The following is a 25,403-nucleotide window of genomic DNA, read 5'->3' on the forward strand; positions in this document are numbered from 1 at the left end:
GGCGCGGGTGGCGGAATAAATCAGGATGTCGTCAATATACACCACCACCCCATGCCCGTGCAGGTCCCTGAGAATCTCGTCAACAAAGGATTGAAAGACGGCTGGAGCATTCTTTAACCCGTACGGCATGACGAGGTACTCATAGTGGCCCGATGTGGTACTGAATGCGGTTTTCCACTCGTCTCCTCCCCGGATACGCACCAGATTGTAAGCGCTCCTGAGGTCCAGTTTCGTGAAAAAACGCGCGCCGTGAAATGATTCCACCGCCGTCGCGATGAGAGGTAGTGGGTAACTGAACCCTACGGAATTTAGACCTGGATAATCAATGCACGGGCGCAAACCTCCATCCTTTTTCTTCACGAAAAAGAAACTCGAGGAGACGGGTGACATGGAGGGCCGTATATACCCCTGTCTCAGAGATTCCGTGACATATGTCTCCATAGCCAACGTCTCCTCCTGTGACAATGGGTACACATGACTCCTGGGAAGTGCAGCGTTTACCTGGAGATTTATCACGCAATCCCCTCGTCGATGAGGTGGTAATCGGGTCGCCCTCTTTTTACAGAAGGCGATAGCCAAATCGGCATATTCTGAGGGAATGCGCACTGTGGAAACCTGGTCTGGACTCTCCACCGTCGTCGCACCGATGGAAATTCCCTTACACCTGCCTGAGCACTCCTCTGACCACCCTCTGAGAGCCCCCTGTCTCCACGAAATATTGGGATTGTGATTGGCCAGCCAGGGAATCCCCAGCACCACTGGAAACGCAGGAGAATCAATGAGGAAGAGACTAATCCGTTCCCCATGATCCCCCTGCGTTACCATGTCCAGTGGCACCGTGGCCTCCCTGACCAGTCCTGACCCTAATGGTCGGCTATCTAAGGAGTGCACGGGGAAAGGTTGGTCCAACGACACCAGGGGAATCCCTAGCCTTAATGCGAGCCCACGATGAATAAAGTTTCCAGCTGCGCCTGAATCGACTAGCGCCTTATGCTGGAAAGAGGGAGAAAACAAGGGGAAAGTTACTAAAACGAACATGTGACCAACAGGGGGCTCTGGGTGAGGTTGGTGCTTACTCACCTGAGATGGACGAGGAGTGCTCCGCCTGCCATCCCGATTCCCAGAGGAGCTCCCCCAGCACCGGTCGGTAGTGTGTCCTCTCCGACCACACTGGGGACAAGGGGAGCCTCCTCCTCCGGTTCCCCTGGACGCGGCCCCCCCTAGCTCCATAGGTATGGGAGCTGGAGGACCTGGAGGTGGAACCAACAGGGCCCCGTCTGGACGCCCTCGCGCAGCCAGCAGATTGTCGAGACGAATGGACATGTCGATCAGTTCATCTAGTGACAGGGTAGTGTCCCGACAGGCTAGCTCACGGCGGACGTCCTCCCGGAGGCTACACCGATAGTGGTCCATCAGGGCCCTGTCGTTCCACCCCGCTCCAGCAGCCAAGGTCCGGAACTCCAGAGCAAAGTCCTGTGCACTCCTCGTCTCCTGACGCAGGTGGAACAGCCGTTCACCCGCCGCCCGGCCTTCTGCTGGGTGGTCGAACACGGCCCGGAAACGGCGGGTGAACTCGGGGTAGTGATCCCTTGCCGAGTCTGGGCCATACCACACTGCGTTGGCCCACTCCAGGGCACGTCCCGTTAAGCAGGAGATGAGGGCGCTTACGCTCTCCTCTCCCGAGTGAGCTGGATGAATGGTAGCCAGGTACAAATCCAACTGTAGCAGGAACCCCTGGCACCCCGCCGCCGCTCCATCGTACTCCCTGGGGAGAGCCAGGCGTAGGGCTCCGGGTCCAGACGTCGGTGGAGGGGTAGATGGTGGAGGGGGATTTGGTGCTGGGGATGCGGTAGGGAGGCCACTCCTCTCCCATCGGTCCATCCTTTCCATCATCTGCTCCATCGCTGAGCCGATTCGGTGGAGGATGGTGGTATGGTGAAGGACCCGTTCCTCCATCGATGGGAGAGGAGGGGAGGCTGCTCCTGCTGACTCCATAGCTGGTGCGGGATTCTGTCACAGTGTTGCTAGGAGTGGTGGTAGGAGTCAGGCGCAGAGAGCAGAGGTACGGAACTTCGTGTTTATTTGAACAAAAAACAACACGATCAACGCCAACACAAACGGCGTGGGAAAATTGCCAAGTGCCCAAAACAGGTGCACAGCATGTATACAATATTAAGTAAATAATCGCCAGCACATCCAACGACAAAAGTACAACCTGACGCTAAAATAATCCCGCACAACACTGGGCGGGCTAACCAGGCTTAAATAACCAAAATCAAAAGACCAAATGAGGAACAGGTGCAAACAATAAGACATACCAAACGAAAAGGAAAAAGGGATCAGCGGCGGCTAGTAGGTCGGCGACGACGACCGCCGATCGCCGCCCGAGCAGGCAGGGGAGCCACCTTCGGTGGGATTCGTGACAGTTACGTTAAAGCCTTATTCTAAGATTTATTAAATTATTTTTCCCCCCTCATCATTCTACACACAATACCCCATAATGACAAGCAAAAAACGTTTTTTAGAAATGTTTGCAAAAAAACCCCGTAACTATGACATTTACATAAGCATTCAGACCCTTTACTCAGTACTTTGTTGAAGCACCTTTGGCAGCGATTACAGCGTACAGTCTTCTTGGGTATGACGGTACAAGCTTGGGACACCTGTATTTGGGGAGTTTCTCCCATTCTTCTCTGCAGATCCTCTCAAGCTCTGTCAGGTTGCATGGGGAGCGTCGCCACACAGCTATTTTTAGGTCTCTCCAGAAATGTTCGATCAAGTCTGTGCTCAGGCTGGGCTGCTCAAGAACATTCAGAGACTTGCCCCGAAGCCACTCCTGCGTTGTCTTGGCTGTGTGCTTAGGGTCGTTGTCCTGTTGGAAGGTGAAGCTTTGTCCCAGTCTGAGGTCCTGAGTGCTCTGGAGCAGGTTTTCATCAAGGATCTCCATGTACTTTGCTCCATTCATCTTTCCCTCGATCCTGACTAGTCTCGCAGTCCCTGCCACTGAAAAACCACCCCACAGCATGATGCTGCCACCACCATGCTTCACCGTAGGGATGGTGCCAGGTTTCCTCCAGACGTATCGCTTTGGCATTCAGGCCAAAGAGTTCAATCTTGGTTTCATCAGACCAGAGAATCTTGTTTCTCATGGTCTGAGAGTCCTTTAGGTGCCTTTTGGCAAACTCCAAGCAGGCTGTCATGTGCCTTTTACTAAGGAGTGGATTCCATCCAGCCACTCTACCATAAAGGCCTGATTGGTGGAGTGTGCAGAGGTGGTTGTCCTTCTGGAAGGTTCTCCCATCTCCACAGAGGAACTCTGGAGCTCTGTCACCTTCCTGACCAAGGCCCTTCTCCCCCGATTGCTCAGTTTGGCCGGGCAGCCAGCTCTAGGAAGAGCCTTGGTTATTCCAAACCTTTTCCATTTAAGAATGATTGAGGCCACAGTGTTCTTGCAGACTTTCAATGCTGCAGAAATGTTTTGTTACCATTCCCTAGATTTGTGCCTAGACACAATCCTGTCTCGGCGCTCTACAGGCAATTCCTTCGACCTCATGGCTTGGTTTTTGCTCTGACATGCACTGTCAACTGTGGGACCTTATATAGACAGATGCGTGCCTCTCCAAATCATGTCCAATCAATTGAATTTACCACAGGTGGACTCCAATCAAGTTGTAGAAACATCTCAAGGATGATCATTGGAAACAGGATGCACCTGAAATCAATTTCGAGTCTCATAGCAGAGTCTGAATAATTCTGTAAATAAGGTATTTCTGTTTTTTAATTTTAATACATTAGCAAATATTTCAAAAAACATGTTTTTGTTTTGTCATTATGTGGTATTGTGTGTAGATTGATGAGGAAAAACGTTTATTTAATCCATTTTAGAATAAGGCTGTAACGTAACAAAATGTTGAAAAAGTCAAGGGATCTGAATACTTTCCAAATGCATTGTATCTATCCAGGCGTGGTAAGATCTGGCATGCGTCTGCAATGTAGTTGGCCATGAACTCGACCCTAAAGCACTACTCGTTGCTCCCAGTTTACAGGTACTATGGTATTGTTCGGGTTTCCCACTTGTTACTTGTTACGAACTTCTTACGAGTATTAGCTGTGTTCACGCAACCTCCCTTCTTGTCCTCTGATTGGCTGTTTCTCCCTCTGTAGGCGTGGCTTACAGAGATTCATGAGTATGCACAGAGGGATGTAGTCATCATGTTGCTGGGCAACAAGGTGAGAGGAATGGACGGAATGGATAGGCCTGAAAAAGCTTTTTGTAGTGTAAGAGAAGGAGAAGTATGCTGTTCGCCCTACCTCACATAACACCACACACAAATGATTTGACACACTCTCTGACTCACTCAGGCTGGTTGTTCGTTCCAGTTATTCAACAGAAATGAGACGTTCAGATAATGCAAGTGCGTTGTGTTTGACACTGAGATATTTGGCCTATTTGGATATTTTGGCCTTTCTCTTCTCCAATGGTATGAATCTCTTTTCCCCCTACAGGCGGACATGGCCAGTGAAAGAGTGATCAGGAGAGACGAAGGAGAGAAGCTGGCCAGGGTGAGCACCATGGTCCCCTGTGAAGTAAATCATACATTGATGCCAAGAACAGATATGTGCAACATTTACAGTTACGCCAATATGTAGATCCTAATTTCAATTCAGGATTAAGCACACAGTATTCTAAATTGACAATCCAATCCTTACCCAAGTTGAATGTAATAGATCTGTTTTCCTCTCCAAGGAGTATTCTGTTCCTTTCATGGAGACAAGTGCCAAGACTGGGGTGAACGTTGATCTGGCTTTCATTGCAGTGGCAAAGTAAGTGACAACACAGATACTCTCTTGCTACACCCACACTGGCGTCATGGAATTACTCTATGTGAACAATAAAAAAAATGTCTCCCTCACTTTTTTTGTGCTCATCCTGCCATCCCTTCCTCCATCCATCCATCTTTCTTTCCCTTCTGCAGGGAGCTGAAGCACAGGGCAGTACATGGCCAGCAGCCCAACGAGCCCAAGTTCCAGATTCATGAGTACATTGAGTCTCAGAAGGAAAAGTCTGGTTGCTGTAGCTACTTCTGATGCAGATACCTCTTTCTCTCCCCTCTGACTCTATACTCCCCCGATCTGCATCAGCTCTGCCAGGTACAACCAAGGGGAGTGAAGAGGTGCCATCTAAGTAGTACACAGCAAGGAACTTACAGGGAGGGATGTACATCAACTAATCAGCTTCGGATGAGTGCGGGGGAATTGACTTTGAGGTTTTTGTATTTATCTTTTACACAAGTACAGAAATGTCATAGAAACGTTTTCCCCCTTTTACAAGGGAGAGCTGTTTCAAGATGAACACATTTCCCCTAGGATCCATGACACTGTGTTAGAATTAAAATGCAGTGCCATGCATGTGTCACAATGTGGAAAGTGTTGGGTTCTAAGTCTGGGCAGAGTGAAGCAGAGGCAGACAACAAAATAATGTTTTCAAACATTTATTTTCTATGGCATGGTTTTCTCCACATATATTGGGATCAAAGTTTAAGCATGTTCTCAGTTAAAATTCTTACTTCAATTCCATCATTATTTTCCATACTTCATAGCATGCTCTTTTACTTTTAACTTTAAAACCCATGCTAGTTACAACCACAGATATACAAACTAAACAAAACAAAAAGGGTCCCAGGAAGTGATAGAGCCCAGGAGGCAGGCGTCCATTTTTTCAAGAGCTCCATTTCAGCATGACCAAACTCAATTAGCAATGTGCTCTCACCAAACAAAGCCATAACACGTTCCGGCACAACCTGGGAGCCACCATGCTTAAAGACAACATTCACTTCCTGTGAGCAGCTGCCTGGAACACAAAAACGAATGGGTTTAAATACAGCATTCAAAAGCATGTGATGTGTTAATCAACCAACACAAATGCTTCCATGCAAATAACTCACACCTGCTTTCAGATATATAATAATACAATTTCATAATATTATGCTGCTGAAGTTATTTCAGGTTGCCAATTTGAGTATGAACTTGAGTATTTTACTCAGAATATTACAATATGTTATTTACCTGGTCAGTAGTTTCTTGTGAGAATGCCAAATGTTGTATTTGATGTATGCTGCATAAAAATAATATTTTCTAAAATGTTTTGTATTTGTCTCTCACTTCACTGGGAATATTGTGTGTGTGTGTGTGTGTGTGTGTGTGTGTGTGTGTGTGTGTGTGTGTGTGTGTGTGTGTGTGTGTGTTAGAGAGATTGAGAGAGAGAGAGAGGGAGCGCTCAAAGTTGGTACACACCGCCAGAGGGCATTGTCTTCTAATTTATGTTCTGTTATTCCCTGAAGGGCTGAAGGCATCATGGTCAAATGTAAAACAATGAATGTAATGTTCTTATATTCCCAACTGTGTGTTACATTGAACTTAGAAGGGTTTTATAGTTGACCTATTTTCATGAGATTTGTTTTTATTCTTTCAGGAACAAAGAAACGTGTTATCAGTTTGGATTACGTCTATGGATGAGGAATCACGAAGAGGCTTTGCATTCACATAAATAGCCATAGCCTATCAATGACAGTGTCTATATCATAGAGATCCTATTAAATTAATTAGAACAAAGCAATAGTAAACATGCCGTCCCACACGAATGATGCAGCACCCCCTTGGGCCAATCAGTGTAATTTTGTAAATTATGGATCTCTATGGCAAGACGCATTATTTACCCAATCTTCCAAAATTGGGCCAGTGGTGTCTGAGATATTGTGTGGGTTAGCTAGACTTATATGCCTGACCATGTATGCCAAATTTCATCACTCTAAGTCAAACAGATCAAGAGGTATAAACATGCCCGTTATGCCACCGTGAAGTCGATATGAATGTTCTTGCATATGTTGTCTTGACAGAGTTTGCAACATGTGAACCACATTTTGTTACAATACAAATAACCTTGACTGATTTACAGTGCCTTCGGAAAGTATTCAGACCCCCTTCACAGTTCCACATTTTGTTATGTTACCTTATTCTAAAATGGATTAAATAAAACAAATTCCTCAGCAATCTACACACCCCATAATGACAATGCAAAAACAGGTTTTTAGAAATGTTTGCAAATGTATCGAAAATAAAAAAACAGGTATAAGTATTCAGACTCTTTGCTATGAGACTTGGAATTGAGCTCAGGGGGATCATGTTTCCTTTGATCATTTTTTACCTTTATTTAACTGGGCAAATCAGTTAAGAACAAATTCTTATTTTCAATGACGGCCTAGGAACAGTGGGTTAACTGCCTGTTCAGGGGCAGAACGACAGATTTGTACCTTGTCAGCTCGGGAATTCGAACTTGCAACCTTGCGGTTACTAGTCCAACGCTCTAACCACTAGGCTGCCCTGCTGCCCCCTTGAGATGTTTCTACAACTTGATTGGAGTCCACCTGTGGTAAATTCAATTGATTGGACATGATTTGGAAAGGCACACACTTGTCTATATAAGGTCCCACAGTTGACATTGCATGTCAGAGCAAAAACCAAGCCATGAGGTCGAAGGAATTGTTTGTAGAGCGCCGAGACAGGATTGTGTCAAGACCCAGATCTGGGGAAAGGTACCAAAAAATGTCTGCAAGCCCATAATCTACTTGACAAGTAATAGCCTAGGTGACAACTTTTGTTCATAGAGGAATTTAAAGGCAGCCCATTGGCTGTCTGATAAACTCAACGACAGTGTTAGCCTCCCCAACATGATGTTCCGGTTTTGAGGGGAAATGGAAAGAGAGCTACTTTTGGACGTTAACATGGGTTTTCACTAATTACCTCAGCCACAAAGTCAAAATTGGCAATATCGGAAAAATGTGCTATTTGGTCATAATTTTAAGGTTAGGGTTAGGCATAAGTTTATCCTTGTGGATAAGGTAGGGTTAGGTTTAAAATCTGATTTTAAGAAGATAAATTGTAGAAATAGGTCGGTTTATGCTAAAGCTACTTTCTATCACTCTAAATTTCATCAGTTTGGATGAAACTCTTCCACCTTCTCCTCCATCCACTTTGAAAAGAAGGTTGACGACATCCGCTCCTCATTCACTCAGCCTATTGAGTCTACTGGTCACACTCTCACAAAACTATCCTACGCCTTGACCTCTTTCTCCCCTCTCTCTCCAGATGAAATCCTGCAATTAGTGAGGTCCAGCCACCCGACAACCTGCCCACTCTACCCCATCACCACCTCCCTTCTCCAGACCATCTCTGAAGACCTCCCATTCCTCACTTCCCTCATCAACTCATCCCTGACCACTGGCTGAGTCTCCTCTGACTTCAAAATGGCCTGAGTGGCTCTCCTCCTCAAGAAACCAACAACTCTACAGACCAGTATCCCTTCTTTCTTTTCTTTCCAAAACACTTGAGTGTGCTGTCTCTGACCAACTCTCTCGCTATCTCTCTCAGAACGATCTTCTTGACCCTAACCAGTCAGGCTTCAAGACGAGTCACTCAAGCGAGACTGCTCTTCTCTATGTCACGGAGTCTCTCTGCACTGCCAAAGCTGACTCTCTCCTCTGTTTTCATCCTCCTAGATCTATCTGCTGACTTTGACACTGTGAGCCATCAGATCCTCCTCTCCACCCTCTCAGGGCTGGGCATCTCAGGCTCTGCACACTTTGGATTGCATCCTACCTGGCAGGCCACTCCGATCTGTGTCTGCACCGGGTACTGGTGACAACTCCACGGTGTCCCCCTCCCAGAGTGCAAAGAACCTTGGCATGACCCTGTACAACACCCTGTCGTTCTCTGCAAACATGAAAGCAGTGACTCTCTCCTGCAGGTTCATGAGCCACAACATCCGTAGAGTACGACCCTACCTCACACAGGAAGCTGCTCAAGTCCTAATCCAGGCACTTGTCATCTCCCGTCTGGACTACTGCAACTCGCTGTTGGCTGGGCTCCCTGCTTGTGCCATCAAACCCCTGCAACTCATCCAGAATGATGCAGCCCGCCTTGTCTTCAACCTTTCCAAGTTCTCCTATGTCACCCCGCTCCTCTGCACACTCCACTGGCTTCCATGGAACTTCCCTACGGAGCAGCAAGAGGAACTGCCCCTTCCTTTCTTCAGGCTATGCTCAAACCCTACACTCCAACCCGAGCTCTCCGTTCTGCCACCTCTGGTCTCTTGGCGAGGGCCTACCTCTTCAAAGAGTATCTTAAATAATCCCACCTGCTAAATGACTAAAATGGAAATGTTTGACTTTGTGGCTGTGGTAACTAGTGACGACCATTAACAAGGCAACACTCCATCTAAACTTCTTCTCCACATTTACTGGATTGGTTGAACAGTGCAGAAGAGAACCTCCCCGGACAGTTTTTTTTCCTTCCCGTCAAGACTGGTATGTAGGGCAGGGGTCATCAACTAGATTCAGCCATGGGACGATTGTTTTTTTTCTTGAGCGCAAGGTCAGGGGGCCGGAACAAATAAGAATTTGTTCTTAACTGACTTGCCAAGTTAAATAAATCAATTGCAAGTCATTTGAAGACTGCAAATTGACCGCAAGAAGCCCAAAAATATATATTTGACTAAAACCTAATCAGTTCAAACTTTACTCACATTTGTATATGATTACATATACACTGAGTATACCAAACATTAGGAACACCTTCCTAATATTGAGTTGACCCACCCCCGCTTTTGTCCTCAGAACAGCCTCAATTTGTTGCGGCATGGACTCTACAAGTTGTCGAAAGCGTTCCACAGGGATGCTGGCCCATGTTGACTCCAATGCTTGCCACAGTTGTGGCACAGCGGTATAAGGCACTGCATTTCAGTGCAAGAGGTGTCACTACAGTCCCTGGTTCGAATCAAGGCTGTATTACATCCGGCTGTGATTGGGAGTCCCATAGGGTGGCACACAGTTGGCCCAGTGTTGGCTGTGGTAGGCTGTCATTGTAAATAAGAATTTGTTCTTAACTGAATTGCCTAGTTAAATAACAAATGTTGGCTGGATGTCCTTTGGGTGGTGGGCCATTCTTGATACACATGAGAAACTGTTGAGTGTGAAAAACCCAGCAGCTTTGCAGTTCTTGACACAAACCAGAGTGTATGGCACTTACTATCATACCCTATTCAAAGGCACTTAAATATTTTGTCTTGCTCATTCACTCTCTGAATGGCACACATACACAATCCATGTCTCAAGGCTTAAAAATTCTTCTTTAACTTGTGTCCTCCCCTCAATAAGGGATCATAGCTTTCACCTGGTCAGTCTATGTCATGGAAAGAGCAGGTGCTCTTGTTCTTTTATATACTCAGTGTGTATCTCTATAACGCGTGGGAATACTTTGGAACAGATTTCAAACATTAAAATCATTTGGAGCTGATATGCTGGTGTTTTTACAGTATTTTATGTCCAACAATAAAAATACAAATAAACAACACTTTCTTTTGCTCAGAAAACCTGGGGGGGAGGGGGGGGGGGCAAATAAAATCCCTTGCGGGGCAAATTCTTTCTTTACTATGCGTGGGAATACTTTGGAACATATTTTGCTAAATTAAATACGTTTTCTTTTACTCAGAACATTTGGGGAACCCTGGTTCTAGTTTCAGGCATTTCTTTTTAAACCTATATTCGTAGAAAACAGCGTTTTCCCAAAGGAGATTACTGATTGGTCTTGTCACCTGTCAGACCAGAACACGTCACCGTCAACTTTAAAAACTAACCCCAGTTCATTTGAACACACATGCAAAACTTCTTTTGTGGGTCTTGCGAGCCCTGACTGAGTGCAGTTCAAACATAGTTACTTGATTTCAACGTTTCTGTGAGGACTTTACCCGAAGCGCAAGGTTTCAGCTAACAGAAAGTAGTGTCACAGTGACACACCGTGCGAATTCGTTAATCCGTCAGTCTAATTTATGTTCGCTTGTTTGTTGTCCACTTTTCATTTCTTTTTGTTGTGACTGTATCTGTGGGAATATTTGATAAGCGGCAATATTATGTCAAATCTCCGGCCTAGACTTTGTGTTTTAGGAAAGGGGTCGAATGGCTACGGCTTTCATCTGCACGGTGAGAAAGGGAAAACCGGACAGTTTATCCGACTCGTAGAACCGGACTCTCCCGCCGCCGCCGCCGGTCTCTTCGCCGGGGACCTACTGACGTTCGTTAACGGGGACAGCGTGGAGGGCGAGAGCCACCAGCAGGTCGTTGCCCGGATACGAGCCACAGTGGGCAGCCTCGAGCTGATCGTGGTAGACGCTAAAACGGCGGAGGTACTAAATAAGCACAGCTTAAAGTGCCGTAAAGAGTATGTCACGGAGGGCATCCCGTTACCAGGGGAAGCAGCGAAAAGCAACGGCACCTCGAGAGACACGACCCCTACACCGGCAGAGAACGGAAACCTCTCCCTGCAGAGGCTGAGTGTCACCACCAAGGTAAAAGGGACTTTAAGAAAAACTTTTATCTCCCTTAGGTTAATTTCGCAGAAGGACATTTTATGTGGGCAATTTTCATAGGCCTTGTCATGGGATTGGAGAGCTGAGATGTAGCCTACATTCTAACATGTTTTATTGTGAACAATATTTTACCTACAGTGTTATGAGATGTGTGGTATTTTACTTGCTCTCATTGTGTGACAAGGACAGACAAGGGTAGTGATGCATGCATATATGCATATTTCTATCTAATTTGATCTATCAAAACATTTTATAAAAGCTTTTAATCTCTTATCACAAGGCTATACAGATGACAACAACCTGATATTTCCTTATCTGAGCTGGAGTGTTTGGTTGAAAGGCATGCTTGAAAGGTTATGTGAAAATTGCCAGAGACCTCAGTGGAATGCCACTGAACAGTTCTGTCTACCTGTAGAACAACAAGGGTAGTCCTTGTGTTTTAAATGGGTCCCTATTCTCTTCTAAAGCCCCTGTTCAGGTTTGGCTTGTCAGACCAGATCTAGAGCCAAGGCCCTGATGTTCCGAGCACTCCTGATGTCATGTTCATGTCTTCTGTCGGGATTGTAACATGTGCTGTTTTATTAGCCTTTGGCTAAACAGGCAACACTTGAGGTGCTGGTACAGTAGACCTATATCCGTTTTATGCAAATGATATTCCCTCTGATATGCTGTCTAAATCCAGGGTTTGTTGGTTCTGTGTCTGTCACTAGAAGCTAGGCCATATTTGTAAGCTCCATATGTCGCGTTGAAGTCGGAAGTTTAAATACACTTAGGTTGGACAGGAATGTATACAAATGTGTGCACCAAAGTTAGTGCGTATGGAACATTTCTGCTATCTTTTAATTGTTGCGTTTTATATTTTTGTAAAGTGTATAATTGCAGTATTGATGGGAACTGTACTGTAGAACCTGAGTATACTGGCAATTTAATGCTTGAGTAAAAGTAACTATGTCTGCGTCCCTATTTCCAATGAAGTGCACTACTTTTGACTAGGGTCCTATGGGTCCTGGTCAAAAGTAGTGCACTAAATAGGAAATAGGGTGGCATTTCAGAGGCCCTCTATCTGATGAAAGTAGTAAACACTGCATGAAGCAGCTACAGTTGAAGTCGGAACTCCTAGATACAATATTATCCTACTGTGCATACATATAGAAGTACAGTGCTAATCAAATGGCTACCTGGACTATTTGCATTGACACCCACCCACCCCCCCACCCCACCCCACACACACTTTACACTGCTGCTACTTGCGGTTTATTATCTATGCATGGTCACTTTGCCCCCATCTACAGTTGAAGTCGAAAGTTTACATACACTTAGGTCGGAGTCATTAAAACTAGTTTTCAACCACTCCACAAATGTATTGTTAACAATCTATATTTTTGGCAAGTCGGTTAGGGCATCTACTTTGTGCATGACACAAGTAATTTTTCCAACAATTGTTTACAGGCAGATTATTTCACTTCTAATTCACTGTATCACAATTCCAGTGGGTCAGAAGTTTACATGCACTAAGTTGGCTGTGCTTTTAAACAGCTTGGAAAATTCCAGAAAATGATGTCATGGCTTTAGAAGCTTCTGATAAGCTAATTGACATCATTTGAGTCAATTGGAGGTGTCCCTGTGGATGTATTTCAAGGCCTACTTTCAAACTCAGTGCCTCTTTGCTTGACATCAAAATAAATCAGCCAAGACCTCAGAAAAAAAATTGTAGACCTCCACAAGTCTGGTTCATCCTTGGGAGCAATTTCCAAATGCCTGAAGGTACCACATTCATCTATACAAACAATAGTACGCAAGTATAAACACCATGGGACCACGCAGCTGTCATACCGCTCAGGAAGGAGACGTGTTCTGTCTCCTAGAGATTAATGTACTTTGGTGCGAAAAGTGCAAATCAATCCCAGAACAACAGCAAAGGACCTTGTGAAGATGCTGGAGGAAACGGGTACAAAAGGATCTATATCCACAGTACAACGAGTCCTATATCGACATAACCTGAAAGGCCGCTTATCAAGGAAGAAGCCACTGCTCCAAAACCGCCATAAAAAAGCCAGACTACGGTTTGCAACTGCACATGGGGACAAAGATGGTACTTTTTGGAAAAACGTCCTCTGGCCTGATGAAACCAAAATAGAACTGTTTGGCCATAATGACCATTATGTTTGGAGGAAAAAGGGGAGGCTTGCAAGCCAAAGACCACCATCCCAACCGTGAATCACGGGGGTGGCAGCATCATGTTGTGGGGGTGCTTCACAAAATAGATGGCATCATGAGGGAGGAAAAGTATGTGTGTATATATTGAAGCAACATCTCAAGACATCAGTCAGGAAGTTAAAGCTTGGTTGCAAATGGGTCTTCCAAATGGACAATGACCCCAAGCATACTTCCAAAGTTGTGGCAAAATGGCTTAAGGACAACAAAGTTGAGGTCTTGGAGTGGCCATCACAAAGCCCTGACCTCAATCCTATAGAAAATGTATGGGCAGAACTGAAAAAGTGTGTGCGAGCAAGGAGGCATACAAATCTGACTCAGTTACACCAGCTCTATTAGGAGGAATGGGCCAAAATTCCCCCAACTTATTGTGGGAAGCTTGTGGAATGCTACCTGACACGTTTGACCCAAGTTAAACAATTTAAAGGCAATGCTACCAAATACTAATTGAGTGTATGTAAACTTCTGACCCACTGGGAATGTGATGAAAGCTGAAATAAATCATTCTCTCTACTATTCTGACATTTTCACATTCTTAAAATAAAGTGGTGATCCTAACTGACCTAAGACAGGGAATTTTTAATAGGATTAAATGTCAGGAATTGTGAAACTGGGTTTAAATGTATTTGGCTGAGGTGTATGTAAACTTCTGACTTCAACTGTATGTTTGTATTGTGTAGACTCTAGAGCATCAACAGACCGATATGCTTACAGGGCTGTTATTCTGTTAGAGAGAACTGAACCGACCACATAACCATCATGTCCCTTAACAGTCCATAGAGCTAGAGACAACAGCTGTCTGCTTACTGTCTCAAGAAGCAATGTGATCAGCACAACATAGGAAGTAAGAGCCATATTCATAGTGTCTGCGTTGGAATGCTCATCCATGTCGTCTTATTCAATTTAATCTAAAAGGCTAAATTGATCCCAGATCAGCACTAGTACTTTGAAATGGTTTATGAATATGGGCCCAGCACAAAATGGCTACCAATCCATCTTAATGATCAGATCAATTTGTAAGCCAGAAAGGTCCTTGTTTTCCCAAGGTCGGAATATCAGGAATTCCTCATTAATCAGGAGACTTTTATCTCTGAGAAAGTGACAGCTGAGCTCTAACATACGGCCTCCTCCCTGGCTCCATCCCTCAACCTCTCCACCCCTCTGTACCTCACCAGCCTCATACAGTGGGTTATGAAATGCTTTTTTTATATGGTAATTCATCTGTGAGTGTGCAGAGGTCAGTCACATAGGCAGAACTTGTACAACATATTTGTGTAGTCGTGTTAGGCAGTGCAAGGTCTGCCCTCCTGATTTATTACTATTGTGCAACAGCGGCACAAATGGGAAATAGAAAAATCAGATCACTCTCGGGCTTGCCTTGATGTGTAGCTAGTATTTCCCCTGAATCATAGTTTGCATCCCAAATGGCACACTATTCATCTACTGTTGGGATTAATGTGCCATTTGGGACGAACACAAAAGTTCTCGTAAATAGTGGGTCCCGACAAGGGCCTTGAGTTTTTCCTTACCACATGACCTGAACAGAACAAACTCTGGCTTCTGTAAATAGGAGGGTTTCCTGGTCTGTTCATCCTGATCTGTCAGATTCCGTCTCTGTGTTCCGACATAGAGATCGCTACTTGGAATGAACCTGTTTTTGCATGGTCATTGCCATTGAGGGCTTCCACAATTTTAAAGTAGTCAACTGGGTGGAGATTCCTATGTGTTGGGAGCGATCAGCCAATAATCAAAGCATTGTCTTTTTAAAATTGTTTTGTCTAGTTTGTAAATGGCTTTAAGCTATATTACATTTGACATTTTAGTCATTTAGCAGATGCTCTTATTCAGAGTGACTTACAGTTAGTGCATTGTTTTTAAGATGGCTAACTAGGCTTATGTCGCAAGTCACTACTTCACAGGAGAGGGATTTGAACAAACAGTTTATTTTTGATCAAAATGTGTTTTTTTTGGCAGAAATGCCTTCTGGAACATGTGAATGTTCATGTGCCTTAATAAAAAACTTGTATGCCATTTATAGCTATTAAAAACAAAAAAAACTACTTAAGATTGAGCTGGTCAGTCACATTAGTAAGTAAATTTTTCCGCAAAGTAGCTATCAGCAAAGTCCGAGCTAGAAAGGGGGGATAAAAAGTAAAGTGGTAGTATTAGTTCATGGTTGTGGGGGTCGGGGTGAGGTGTGCGATGAGTGTGTTCTATGGGATTATTTAGTATGCTCTTTGAAGAGGTAGGGTTTCAGTTTTTGGAAGATGGGTAGGGATCTGTCCTAGCTTCAGGGGGAAACTGGTTCCATCATTGACGTGCCAGGACAGGAAATAGCTTGGACTGGGCTGAGCAGGAGCTGCTGTCCTGTAGGGGTGGGAGGGCCTGGAGATCAGAGGTGACAGAACGGCATACTCCGATTTGGGTGTAGGGTTTGAGGTGTAGGGTTTGAGCATAGCCTGAAGGTAGGGAGGGGCAGTTCCTCTTGCTGCTCCGTAGGCAAGTACTATGGTCTTGTTGTGGATGCGAGCTTCGACTGGAAGCCAGTGGAGTGTGTGGAGGAGAGATGACATGGTAGAACTTGGGAAGGTGTTACCAGGTGGGCTGCAGCATTCTGGAGAAGTTGCAAGGGTTAAATGGCACAAGTGGGAAGCCCAGCCAGCAGCGAATTGCTGTAGTTCAGACGAGAGATGACAAGTGCCTGGATTAGGACCTGCGCCGCTTCCTGTGTGAGGTAGGGTCGTACTTTACGGATGTTGTAATATATGAACCTGCAGGAGAGAGTCACTGCTTTGATGTTAGCAGAGAACAATAGGGTGTTGTCCAGGGTCAAGCCAAGGTTCTTTGCACTCTGGGAGTGGGACGCCGTGGAGTTGTCAACCATGATGGAAAGGTCTTGGAGCGGGCAGGCCTTCCCCGGGAGGAGAAGCAGCTTCGTCTTGTTGAGCTTGAGGTGGTGGACTGACATCTGCCAGGCACGCAGAGGTGTGTGTGTGTGTGTGTGTGTGTGTGTGTGACCACCTGGGTATCTGAAGGAGGAAAGTAGTGTCATCCGCATAGCAATGATGGCAGAGACCGTGTGAGGATATGAGTGACTTGATGTATAGAGCGAAGAAGAGGGGTCCTAGAACCGAGCTCTGGGGGACACCACTAGGGAGAGTTTGTGGTGCAGACACCTCTCCTCTTCTCGTCATCTGGTATGAGCGGCCTGCCAGGTAGGATGCAATCCAAGAGTGTGCAGAGCTTGAGACACCCAGCCCTTGGGAGGGAGAGCTCAAGTGTTTTGGAAGGGGAAATAAAGGAGACTGCTCATCTCTGTATCACAGAAGCTCTCCGCACTGACAAAGCAGACTCTCCTCTTTTCTCATCCTCCTAGGTTTGTAGTTTTTCACGTTAGAGGAGTTGAGTGTTGGTTTAATGAGGAGGGGAGTGACTCGGGCCATTTTAAAGTCTGAGGGTACGCAGCCTCTGGTCAGGGATGAGGGAGGTGAGGAATGGAATAAGGTCTCTGGAAGAGGGGATGGGGTCAAGCGGGCAGGTTGCCAGGTGGCCTGACCTCACTAGTTGCAGGATTTCATCTGGAGAAAGAGGTCAAGTGTGAATGGGACCAGTGGACTCAATAGGCTGAGTAAATGAGTGGATGTTGTCAACCTTCTTTTCAAAGTGGTTGACAAAGTCATCCGCAGAGAGGGAGGGGGTGGAGGATTAAGGTGGAAAAGAGTTTCCAAGGGTTAGAGGCAGAACCTTGACATTTAGGGTTATTTAAAAAGTGGCTTTAGCAGCTGATACAGAGGAAGAGAAGGTAGGGAGTGAAAGGGTGGTGGGTCTTCCGGATGTCTAGTTTTCCTCCAATTTTGCTCAGCTGCCCGCAGCCCTGTTCTGTGAGTTTGCAATGAGTCACTCAGCCACAGAGCAGGAGGGCCGAGCCGGCCGGGAGGAGAGTAGGGTCGAAGAGGCAGAATCAGAAGACTGGGAGGAGAAGGGTTTAGCAGAAGGGAGAGATGATGGGAGAGAGAGAATGAAGATTGCGACGGCGCATTACCATCTGGGTAGGGGCTGAGTGGCTAGGGTTGAAGGAGACAGAAAAGGAAACAAAGTACTGACCAGAGACCTAGAGGAGGTTGCAGTGAGATGGCGAACAGCCTCTAGTAAAGATGAGGTCAAGCATGTTGCCTGCCTTGGGAGGGGACTGGGAAAGGGTTAGGTCAAAAGAGGCAAGGAGGGGAAAGAGTTTGAAAGAAATGAATCAAATGCAGACATCTGGAGGTTGATACCGCCAATTACAAAGAGTGGTGATCCATGTCTCCGTTAGGGTGAAAAAGTCAAGGGACTAAAAGGCAGCATAGTCTGAAATGAACTTGGCGTTCTTGACCGCAGATCGGCAGTTCCAAACGCTGCCAGTGACCAGAAATTCCACATGGGTTATGTGCAGGGTACACTAAATATCACCATCTTATGGCCACTATGTAAATGACACAAGATTTGGTTCAAGACCCCAATGCTGCAATATCAAAAGAAGAAGAAAATGAACTACTTTAAAATGGAGATGGCCTTAATGGCGCTGCCCATTCTCTTACAGATGCCATAATGGCACAGATACAAAGTTGAGGCCTCTATCCATATCTATGATTCTGACCTTACGTTGATCCATGGCTCTGTCCTAAATGGCACCCTATTTTTTTATTTTTTTTAAATTTATTTTTATTTAACCTTAACTGACTTGCCTAGTGAAATAACAAATTCTTATTTACAATGATTGCCTAGAAACAGTGGGTTAACTGCCTTGTTCAGGGGCAGAACGACAGATTTTTTACCTTGTTAGCTCGGGGATTCGATCTACCAACTTTTTGGTTACTGGCCCAACGCTCTAACCACCAGTGCAACTAATGCACTGCTACCTTTCACTAATCTTCTGGGATCAAGTGACCGGAGGCCCAGAAAGGCCTTGGCTCGCTAAAGGTGCTGCATTCCTTCCTGATGGGACACTTGGTAGGACCTTGCTGATACTGGTCTAATATGGGCTACAACCCAAATGGTACCCTATTCCCTACAATGGTGCACTACTTTTGACCAGCTCCCATTGGTCGCTAGTCAGAAGTAGTACATTCAGTTGGGAATAGGGTGCAATTTGGGACAAAGCCTGATTGTGTTAATCAATGGTGTCAAGTTTACTGCATGGAAATGATGACTAATAATAACTGCCACCTTGGACTGTCTCTTGGTTTCCCTGTAGAACCCCGAGGAGCAGAATGAGGCATTATCTGTGGTGTTTGTTTGGGGATAAAAGGAGGGAAGAGGGGTACTGGGCCAGAGAGGAAAGAGGAGAGGACTCTCATGCCTTTCTAAGGACCTAAGGCTGACACTGAAATACCTTACCCGTTTCTCACCACACACACTCAATAGGGTCTCGTACTCAACCGTGTGTGTGTGTGTGCGAGCCTGAGGGATTAAACGGCATTTAGTCTTTGAAAGAAGAAACGTCAAAGACCGACGCTCATTAGTTTGAGTAAGATGAAGGCAGAAGAGAGCTGTTAAGATGGAATGACATTACATAATCAAACGAAGGGATGACCATTACATAATCAAACGAAGGGATGACCATTACATAATCAAACGAAGGGATGACCATGGCATGGCCTTTCTCCTCTTTAAAAAAATAAATAATAAAAATTCTTTACTGAAATGTCTTTCATCCTGAGTATACTGCCTCCTCCCAGTGTGTCCCAAATGGCACCCTATTTGACCAGGGCCCTCAAAAGTTGTGCCCTATATAGGGGTCCATTTGAGACGCAGACCCAGTCTCTACTGGCTATGGTGGCTCTGGACCTTAGACTGAGGTAGACACGGAGGTAGACACGGAGGGTGCACTATCTAACCGCATTGTTGGTCAATCTGAGGTGGCATCCCAAATGGCACCCTATTTCCTATTTAGTGCACTACTTTTTACCAGGGACTATAGGGCTCTGGTAAATAGTAGTACACTATGGGAATAGGGTACCATTTGGGAGTTGGGGTTGAGTGACATCAACCTTTGTCCTATTGTGATTATGTACTCATAAAACATTGGCATATATGATGGCATTGCCCCCTATTGGCCACCCCCTACGAGTTTTTATTTTATTTTTATAAAAAAGAAAGTTTTTAAGTTAAAACCACTGTTGGTCTATAGTGCGAAATTGCATGCTACAACTGGACAAATCATGACAATATGTTGTTGAAAGCCTGGGCAGCAGCTTGGTGCAGGCAAATCTTTTCTAATATTCCTTTCTGCACCCTTTAGAAAAAAAGGTGCTACGTAGAATGATATAGGGTTCTTTGTTTGTTTCCCTTTGTAGAGAGTTTTACCTAGGACACTTTGTCAGAGGAGGCTGGTGGGAGAAGCTATAGGAGGACAGGCTCATTGCAATGGTTGGATATTAGCCTTTAAGATCAAACTCTTTATGACAATACATTACTTATCATAAGGCCTTTCTTTGATGGCCTAGTTATTCCCTAACAGTGGTGTTAGGAAACTCTTGGTTTACAGGCCTGCAAGTCACATTTATGCTGGCTTGCAAAGTGATGTGTAATTTCCAGAGTGAGGATATCCAACAATTTGAACTTTTAATCACCCACAACCTACATTCAGAATGACTGCCAGTGTAGGGCAGATTGATTAGTGCGACAACCTAAATCATTTAAACTGGAACAAACATCTCCGTAACAACAGGTGCAAAAAAAAGTCCGCCTAGAAGTCCAACTTTATCTTTGGTTGATTAATCTTATGCTACGCAATCAGTGTACACGCAAACCGATGTTGAAACAAACAATTCTGAAAATCAACCTTTAATAGAGCATGCTGGGAAATATGATAATAACGGGCGTGGTTTTGTGTTTTACTCTACAGAGTAAAAATCACACCATCACACGACTTTGGTTATTAACACCAACACTGGGGTTATTTTACACCACTGAGTGTTAAATTAATTTTACTCCTGAAACAACGCTAGAAAAGTTACACAGAAAAATCAACAGTAGGTAACTTGTTGCTGTGTACCATACAATATACCGCTGGTTCACTCATACTACCTTTTCTCCTACTCCATGCTCAATAAAATATACATTTGAAAGGCTGAAATCATGGCAAACATTTCAAATGTCAGTACTGTATGTAAAATGATTCCTAGAGTTCCAGATGCATGCAAATATTTCCATATAGGTACAGTTTTTAAAACATTGACGCCTATATTTTTAAGCTCATCAGAGTACTCAAACTCCTAATGTTAAAGTTTAAACACTGAGGTAAACACTAATGCTCAGGCACTATTTAAAAGATACAACTTAAAATGCCTATTCAGATGGGTTCTATGTAGAAACCTTGCCTTCCAAACAATCATCAAAGAACCCTTTCTTCCAAAAAGTCAGCTTGCCTTAACTGACCTCTCTTTTGAAACGGCAATGTCAAGCTTGGACGCAGTGTTGCAGTGAGATCATCTCAAGCTAATTTGTTGATGCACAAAGCAACTCGAACAACATTTGAAGTTCCATAAATGATGTATACAAATACATTTGACATCTCCTGTTTTCGCATGTCTCTTCTGTTGCAGTTCGTAGCAGCACTGATCGATGTGTTGACATGACAACTGCGTCAGTTTTGAACAACCCACCACCCCGTTTGTCCCATGCTGGCTGAAGACCTAGCTAGCCAGTAACTAGCGAACATCAGACACAGAAGAAAGAGGAAACCTACAGTACATGACCAAAAATATATATGGACACCTGCTCGTCAAACAACTCATTACAAAATCATGGAGTTGGTCCTCCTTTGCTTCTATAAAAGCCTCCACTCTTCTGGGAAGGCTTTCCACTAGATGTTGGAACATTGCTGCGGGGACTTAGTGAGGTCGGGCACTGATGTTGGGCGATTAGGCCTGGCTCGCAGTCTGCGTTCCAGTTCATCCCAAAGGTGTTCGATGGGGTTGAGGTCAGGGTTCTGTGCATGCCAGTCAAGTTCTTCCACACCGATCTCGACAAACCATTTCTGTATGTGCCTCGCTTTGTGCATGGGGGCAATGTCATGCTGAAACCGGAAAGGGCCTCCCCCAAAATATTGCCACAAAGTTGGAAGCACAGAATCGTCTAAAATGTAATTGTATGCTGCAGCGTTACTGGAACCAAGGGGCCTAGCCCGAACCATGGAAAAACAGCCCAAGACCGTTATTCCTCCTCCACCAGACTTTACAGTTGGCATACATTTGCGCAGGTAGCGTTCTCCTGGCATCCTCCAAACCCATATTCATCTGTCGGACTGCCAGATGGTGAAGCGAACTGACTTGTTGGAAAGGTGGCATCCTATGACGGTGCCATGTTGAAAGTCACTGAGCTATTCTTTTTTTAAATGGGGGAGGGGCTAGTAAGTTAATGATCAAACTTTATCGATATACAGTAATTTTTCATGTTCTGCTTTCATCAAAATATCATCCAATTTGTTAAACTTGATTTTGACTGTTCAGGACCTTTTTTAAGTTGCCCTTTTACCTATGTACCTACAGTTATAACTGTAGTAACATTGTATTAACATGCAGTTACCTAATAATACAACAGTGGGTCTTGGAGTGGTACCCATGGATTTTAATGTGTAGAAATGAACTTGATTGACCCTCTTCCACCCTGTCTTGTCTCTTATAGCCAAGGTGGCAAAGAGTTGACATACTGTGTAACCTGTTACCATGGAGATCTTTATTTGCGTCACCATAACAACTAGTACCCACAAGCCCCTGGACAATGTTGACATCATCTCACGGAGCTATTTACTGCTCTGGGTTGTTTACTCAGTGACACAACACGCGCGCACTGGGCTGAGTGCTGGGAGATCACTACCAAAGAGGGTTCAACAAACTCCTCCCAGACTGTTCTGTTACTCATAACAACCTCAAATCATGTCATTGTATTACTCATTCATTTGTGTAATGGTAAGATTTTTTTTATTTTCAACTTTGAGGTCCTCCGTTTGAGACAGAATCAACACTCGCTGCACCACACACTCTACGGCCCTTCAATTAACCCAGGCTCACCTTTGGTTGTCCGACTGGTCCTCTACTAGAGGTGGAGAATTACTACATCCAGTTTAATGGTGGTTTCATTTGGCTCAGATTAGTAAGTTCTTAATGAAAGTGGGGCCTTGGTTCTCTGTTTTTCTGTGAGTTTCAGGCTCTGTACACGGCTCCTCTCTAATCATTCAGAAGTAACACTGCTAAATTGAGCGTCTACAAAATGTCACTGTCAACATCTCTAAGCAGACATTGTTTGCCACTTTGTGTGTACAGTTGCAATATTGTAAGTGTGTGTGTGACTGTGTTTGGCGAGAGGCATGTGGTTTGCTGACATGGCTCTGTGGAGATTCTAGGGCCAGTAGGGAGTACAGTAGGTTAGGCCATGGTGCTGTACATGCTGCTTGCTAGAGATTTTCTGGGCCAATGATAACTATTTGGTCCATAGCAGATGCCATTCCTTTGTATCTGACTGTCCAGACTACTGTTTGAATTGTCAGCTTTCATTGTTCTCTACAGGTATTAACCTTGTTTGAAGCCAACTCAGAACCATGTATAAAGACAGTTGATAATGAGCCATCTAGCTTCCGCTGTTTGAGGTTTAGGGTGGAGCTGCATCATCAGTCGGAGAGCGAAATAAACACTTCCTGTGTGTTCTGAGCTGGTTGCCATGGCGCCAGAACAGGAAAGAAAAGACTGGCTGTCTCACCCAATGTTTGTACTGCTGGTTGATTGATAGACAGGAGATGGTAGTCATAATGTATATTGTGTCAGAACACAAAGCTCTCTGTGTGGATAAGCAGATTGTCTGATATGAGTCACAACAAAGGAAGACAAAGTTAATGGTAGTTCATGTTGTGTTTATCATATAGTATAACATGTACAGTGCATTCGGAAAGTATTTAGACACCTTTTTCCACATTTTGTAATGTTACAGCTGTATTCTAAAATGTATTAAATCATTATTTTTCCTCGTCAAGCTTCACACAATATCCCATAATGACAAAGTGAAAATATTTCCAAATGTGTTAAAAATAAAAACATAAGTATGTGTATCCTGTTTCCATTAATCATCCTTGATGTTTCTACAACTTCATTGGTGTCCACCTTGGGCAAATTCAATTGATTAGACATGATTTGGAAAGGCACACACCTGTCTAAATAAGGTACCACAATTGACAGTGCATGTCAGAGCAAAATCCAAGCCATGAGGTTGAAGGACTTGTCCGTAGAGCTCCGAGACAGGATTGTGTCGAGGCACAGATCTGGGGAAGGATACCAAACAATGTCTGCAGCATTGAAGGTCTCCAATAACACAGGCCTCCATCATTCTTAAATGGAAGCAATTTGGAACCACCAAGACTCAACTTAGAGCTGGCAGCCTAGCCAAACTGTGCAATCGGGGGAGAAGGGCCTTGGTCAGGGAGGTGACCAAGGAACCCGATGGTCACTCTTACAGAGCTCTGGAGTTCCTCTGTGGAGATGGGACAACCATCTCTGCAGCACACCACCAATCAGGCCTTTATGGTAGAGTGGCCAGACAGAAGCCACTCCTCAGTAAATGGTACATAACAGCCCACTTGGAGTTTGCCGAAAGGCACCTAAAGGACTCTGACCATGAGAAACAAGATTCTCTGGTCTGATGAAACCAAGATTGAACTCTTTGGCCTGAATGCAAAGCGTCATGTCGGAAGGAAACCTGGCACCATCCCTACGGTGAAGCATGGTGGTGGCAGCGTCATGCTATGGGGATGTTTTTCAGTGGCAGGGACTGCGAGACTAGTCAGGATCGAGGGAAAGATGAATGGAGCAAAGTACAGAGAGATCCTTGATGAAAACCTGCTCCAGAGCACTCAAGTGAAGGTTCACCTTCCAACCTGACAACCACCCTAAGCACACAGCCAATACAACACAGGAGTGGCTTCTGGACAAGTCTCTGAATGTCCTTGAGTGGCCCAGCCAGAGCCGGGACTTGAACCCGATCGAACATCTCTGGAGAGACCTGAAAATAGCTGTGCAGCGACAATCCCGATCCAACCTGACAGAGCTTGAGAGGATCTGCAGAGAAGAATGGGAGAAACTCTCCAAATACAGGTGTACCAAGCTTGTAGCGTCATACCCAAGAAGACTCGAGGCTGTAATTTCTGCCAAAGGTGCTTCAACAAAGTACTGAGTAAAGGTTCTGAATACTTATGTAATTTTTTATTTTTATTTTTTTTAACACATTGTCAAAAATATCAATAAACCAGTTATTGCTTTTCATTATGGGGCATTGTGTGTAGCTTGAGAGGGGGGGGGAGGGAGAGAAACAACAATTTAATCAATTTTAGAATAAGGCTTAGTTCTGGTTTAGTTCTGAAAAGCCTGCTTCTCTTGTGAACTTCAGACTTGTTTTCAGAGAGTGAGACTAAACTTTATATGATGTAAGAGGCATGGTAATGTTGTGGTCATGACATGTAGCTCCAACAGGCTCTTCCTGTTTACTGCATTTTCTCTTTGACAGGAGCACAGGTGAAAGGCCTCGCTATAGCTAGCAGCACAGTGTTGCTCTGTTCCGATTCATTCAACCATGAGGCCATGCCCAGTTAGATGGCCTGCTCTAGGTATGATCTGAAAGGATGGGAGAGACCCCCCCCCCCCCCCCCCCAGTCCTCCTGTCTGTCTGTCTCTCTCCCCCTGTCTGCCTGCCTGTGTGTCTGATGCATTGATACTGACACTCATTCATTTTCAAACACAGGCAT

General features: G+C 44.9%; 2 protein-coding genes across 4 annotated transcripts in view; both read left to right on the top strand.

Moving 5' to 3' along the window:
• Positions 1-5,658, top strand: part of LOC115153487 (ras-related protein Rab-37) — a 30,139-nt gene extending 24,481 nt beyond the window's left edge. Inside the window, exons 6-9 of the mRNA XM_029698974.1 lie at positions 4,165-4,230; positions 4,507-4,563; positions 4,748-4,824; positions 4,977-5,658. Coding sequence (XP_029554834.1) covers positions 4,165-4,230; positions 4,507-4,563; positions 4,748-4,824; positions 4,977-5,088 — 312 coding nt within the window. The 3' untranslated portion in view covers positions 5,089-5,658. The remainder of the gene's footprint in view (positions 1-4,164; positions 4,231-4,506; positions 4,564-4,747; positions 4,825-4,976) is intronic.
• A 5,034-nt stretch (positions 5,659-10,692) lies between these two features.
• Positions 10,693-25,403, top strand: part of LOC115153488 (Na(+)/H(+) exchange regulatory cofactor NHE-RF1) — a 39,752-nt gene continuing 25,041 nt past the window's right edge. For all 3 annotated transcript variants that reach the window (XR_003867698.1, XR_003867699.1, XM_029698975.1), the window contains exon 1: positions 10,693-11,398. Coding sequence is in view for 1 of the 3 variants with exons in the window: in XM_029698975.1 (XP_029554835.1) it covers positions 10,964-11,398 (435 nt within the window). In the remaining 2 variants the exon portion in view is untranslated. The remainder of the gene's footprint in view (positions 11,399-25,403) is intronic.

The sequence above is a fragment of the Salmo trutta genome, chromosome 18, assembly GCF_901001165.1.
Source record: "Salmo trutta chromosome 18, fSalTru1.1, whole genome shotgun sequence".
Taxonomy (NCBI): Eukaryota; Metazoa; Chordata; class Actinopteri; order Salmoniformes; family Salmonidae; genus Salmo; species Salmo trutta.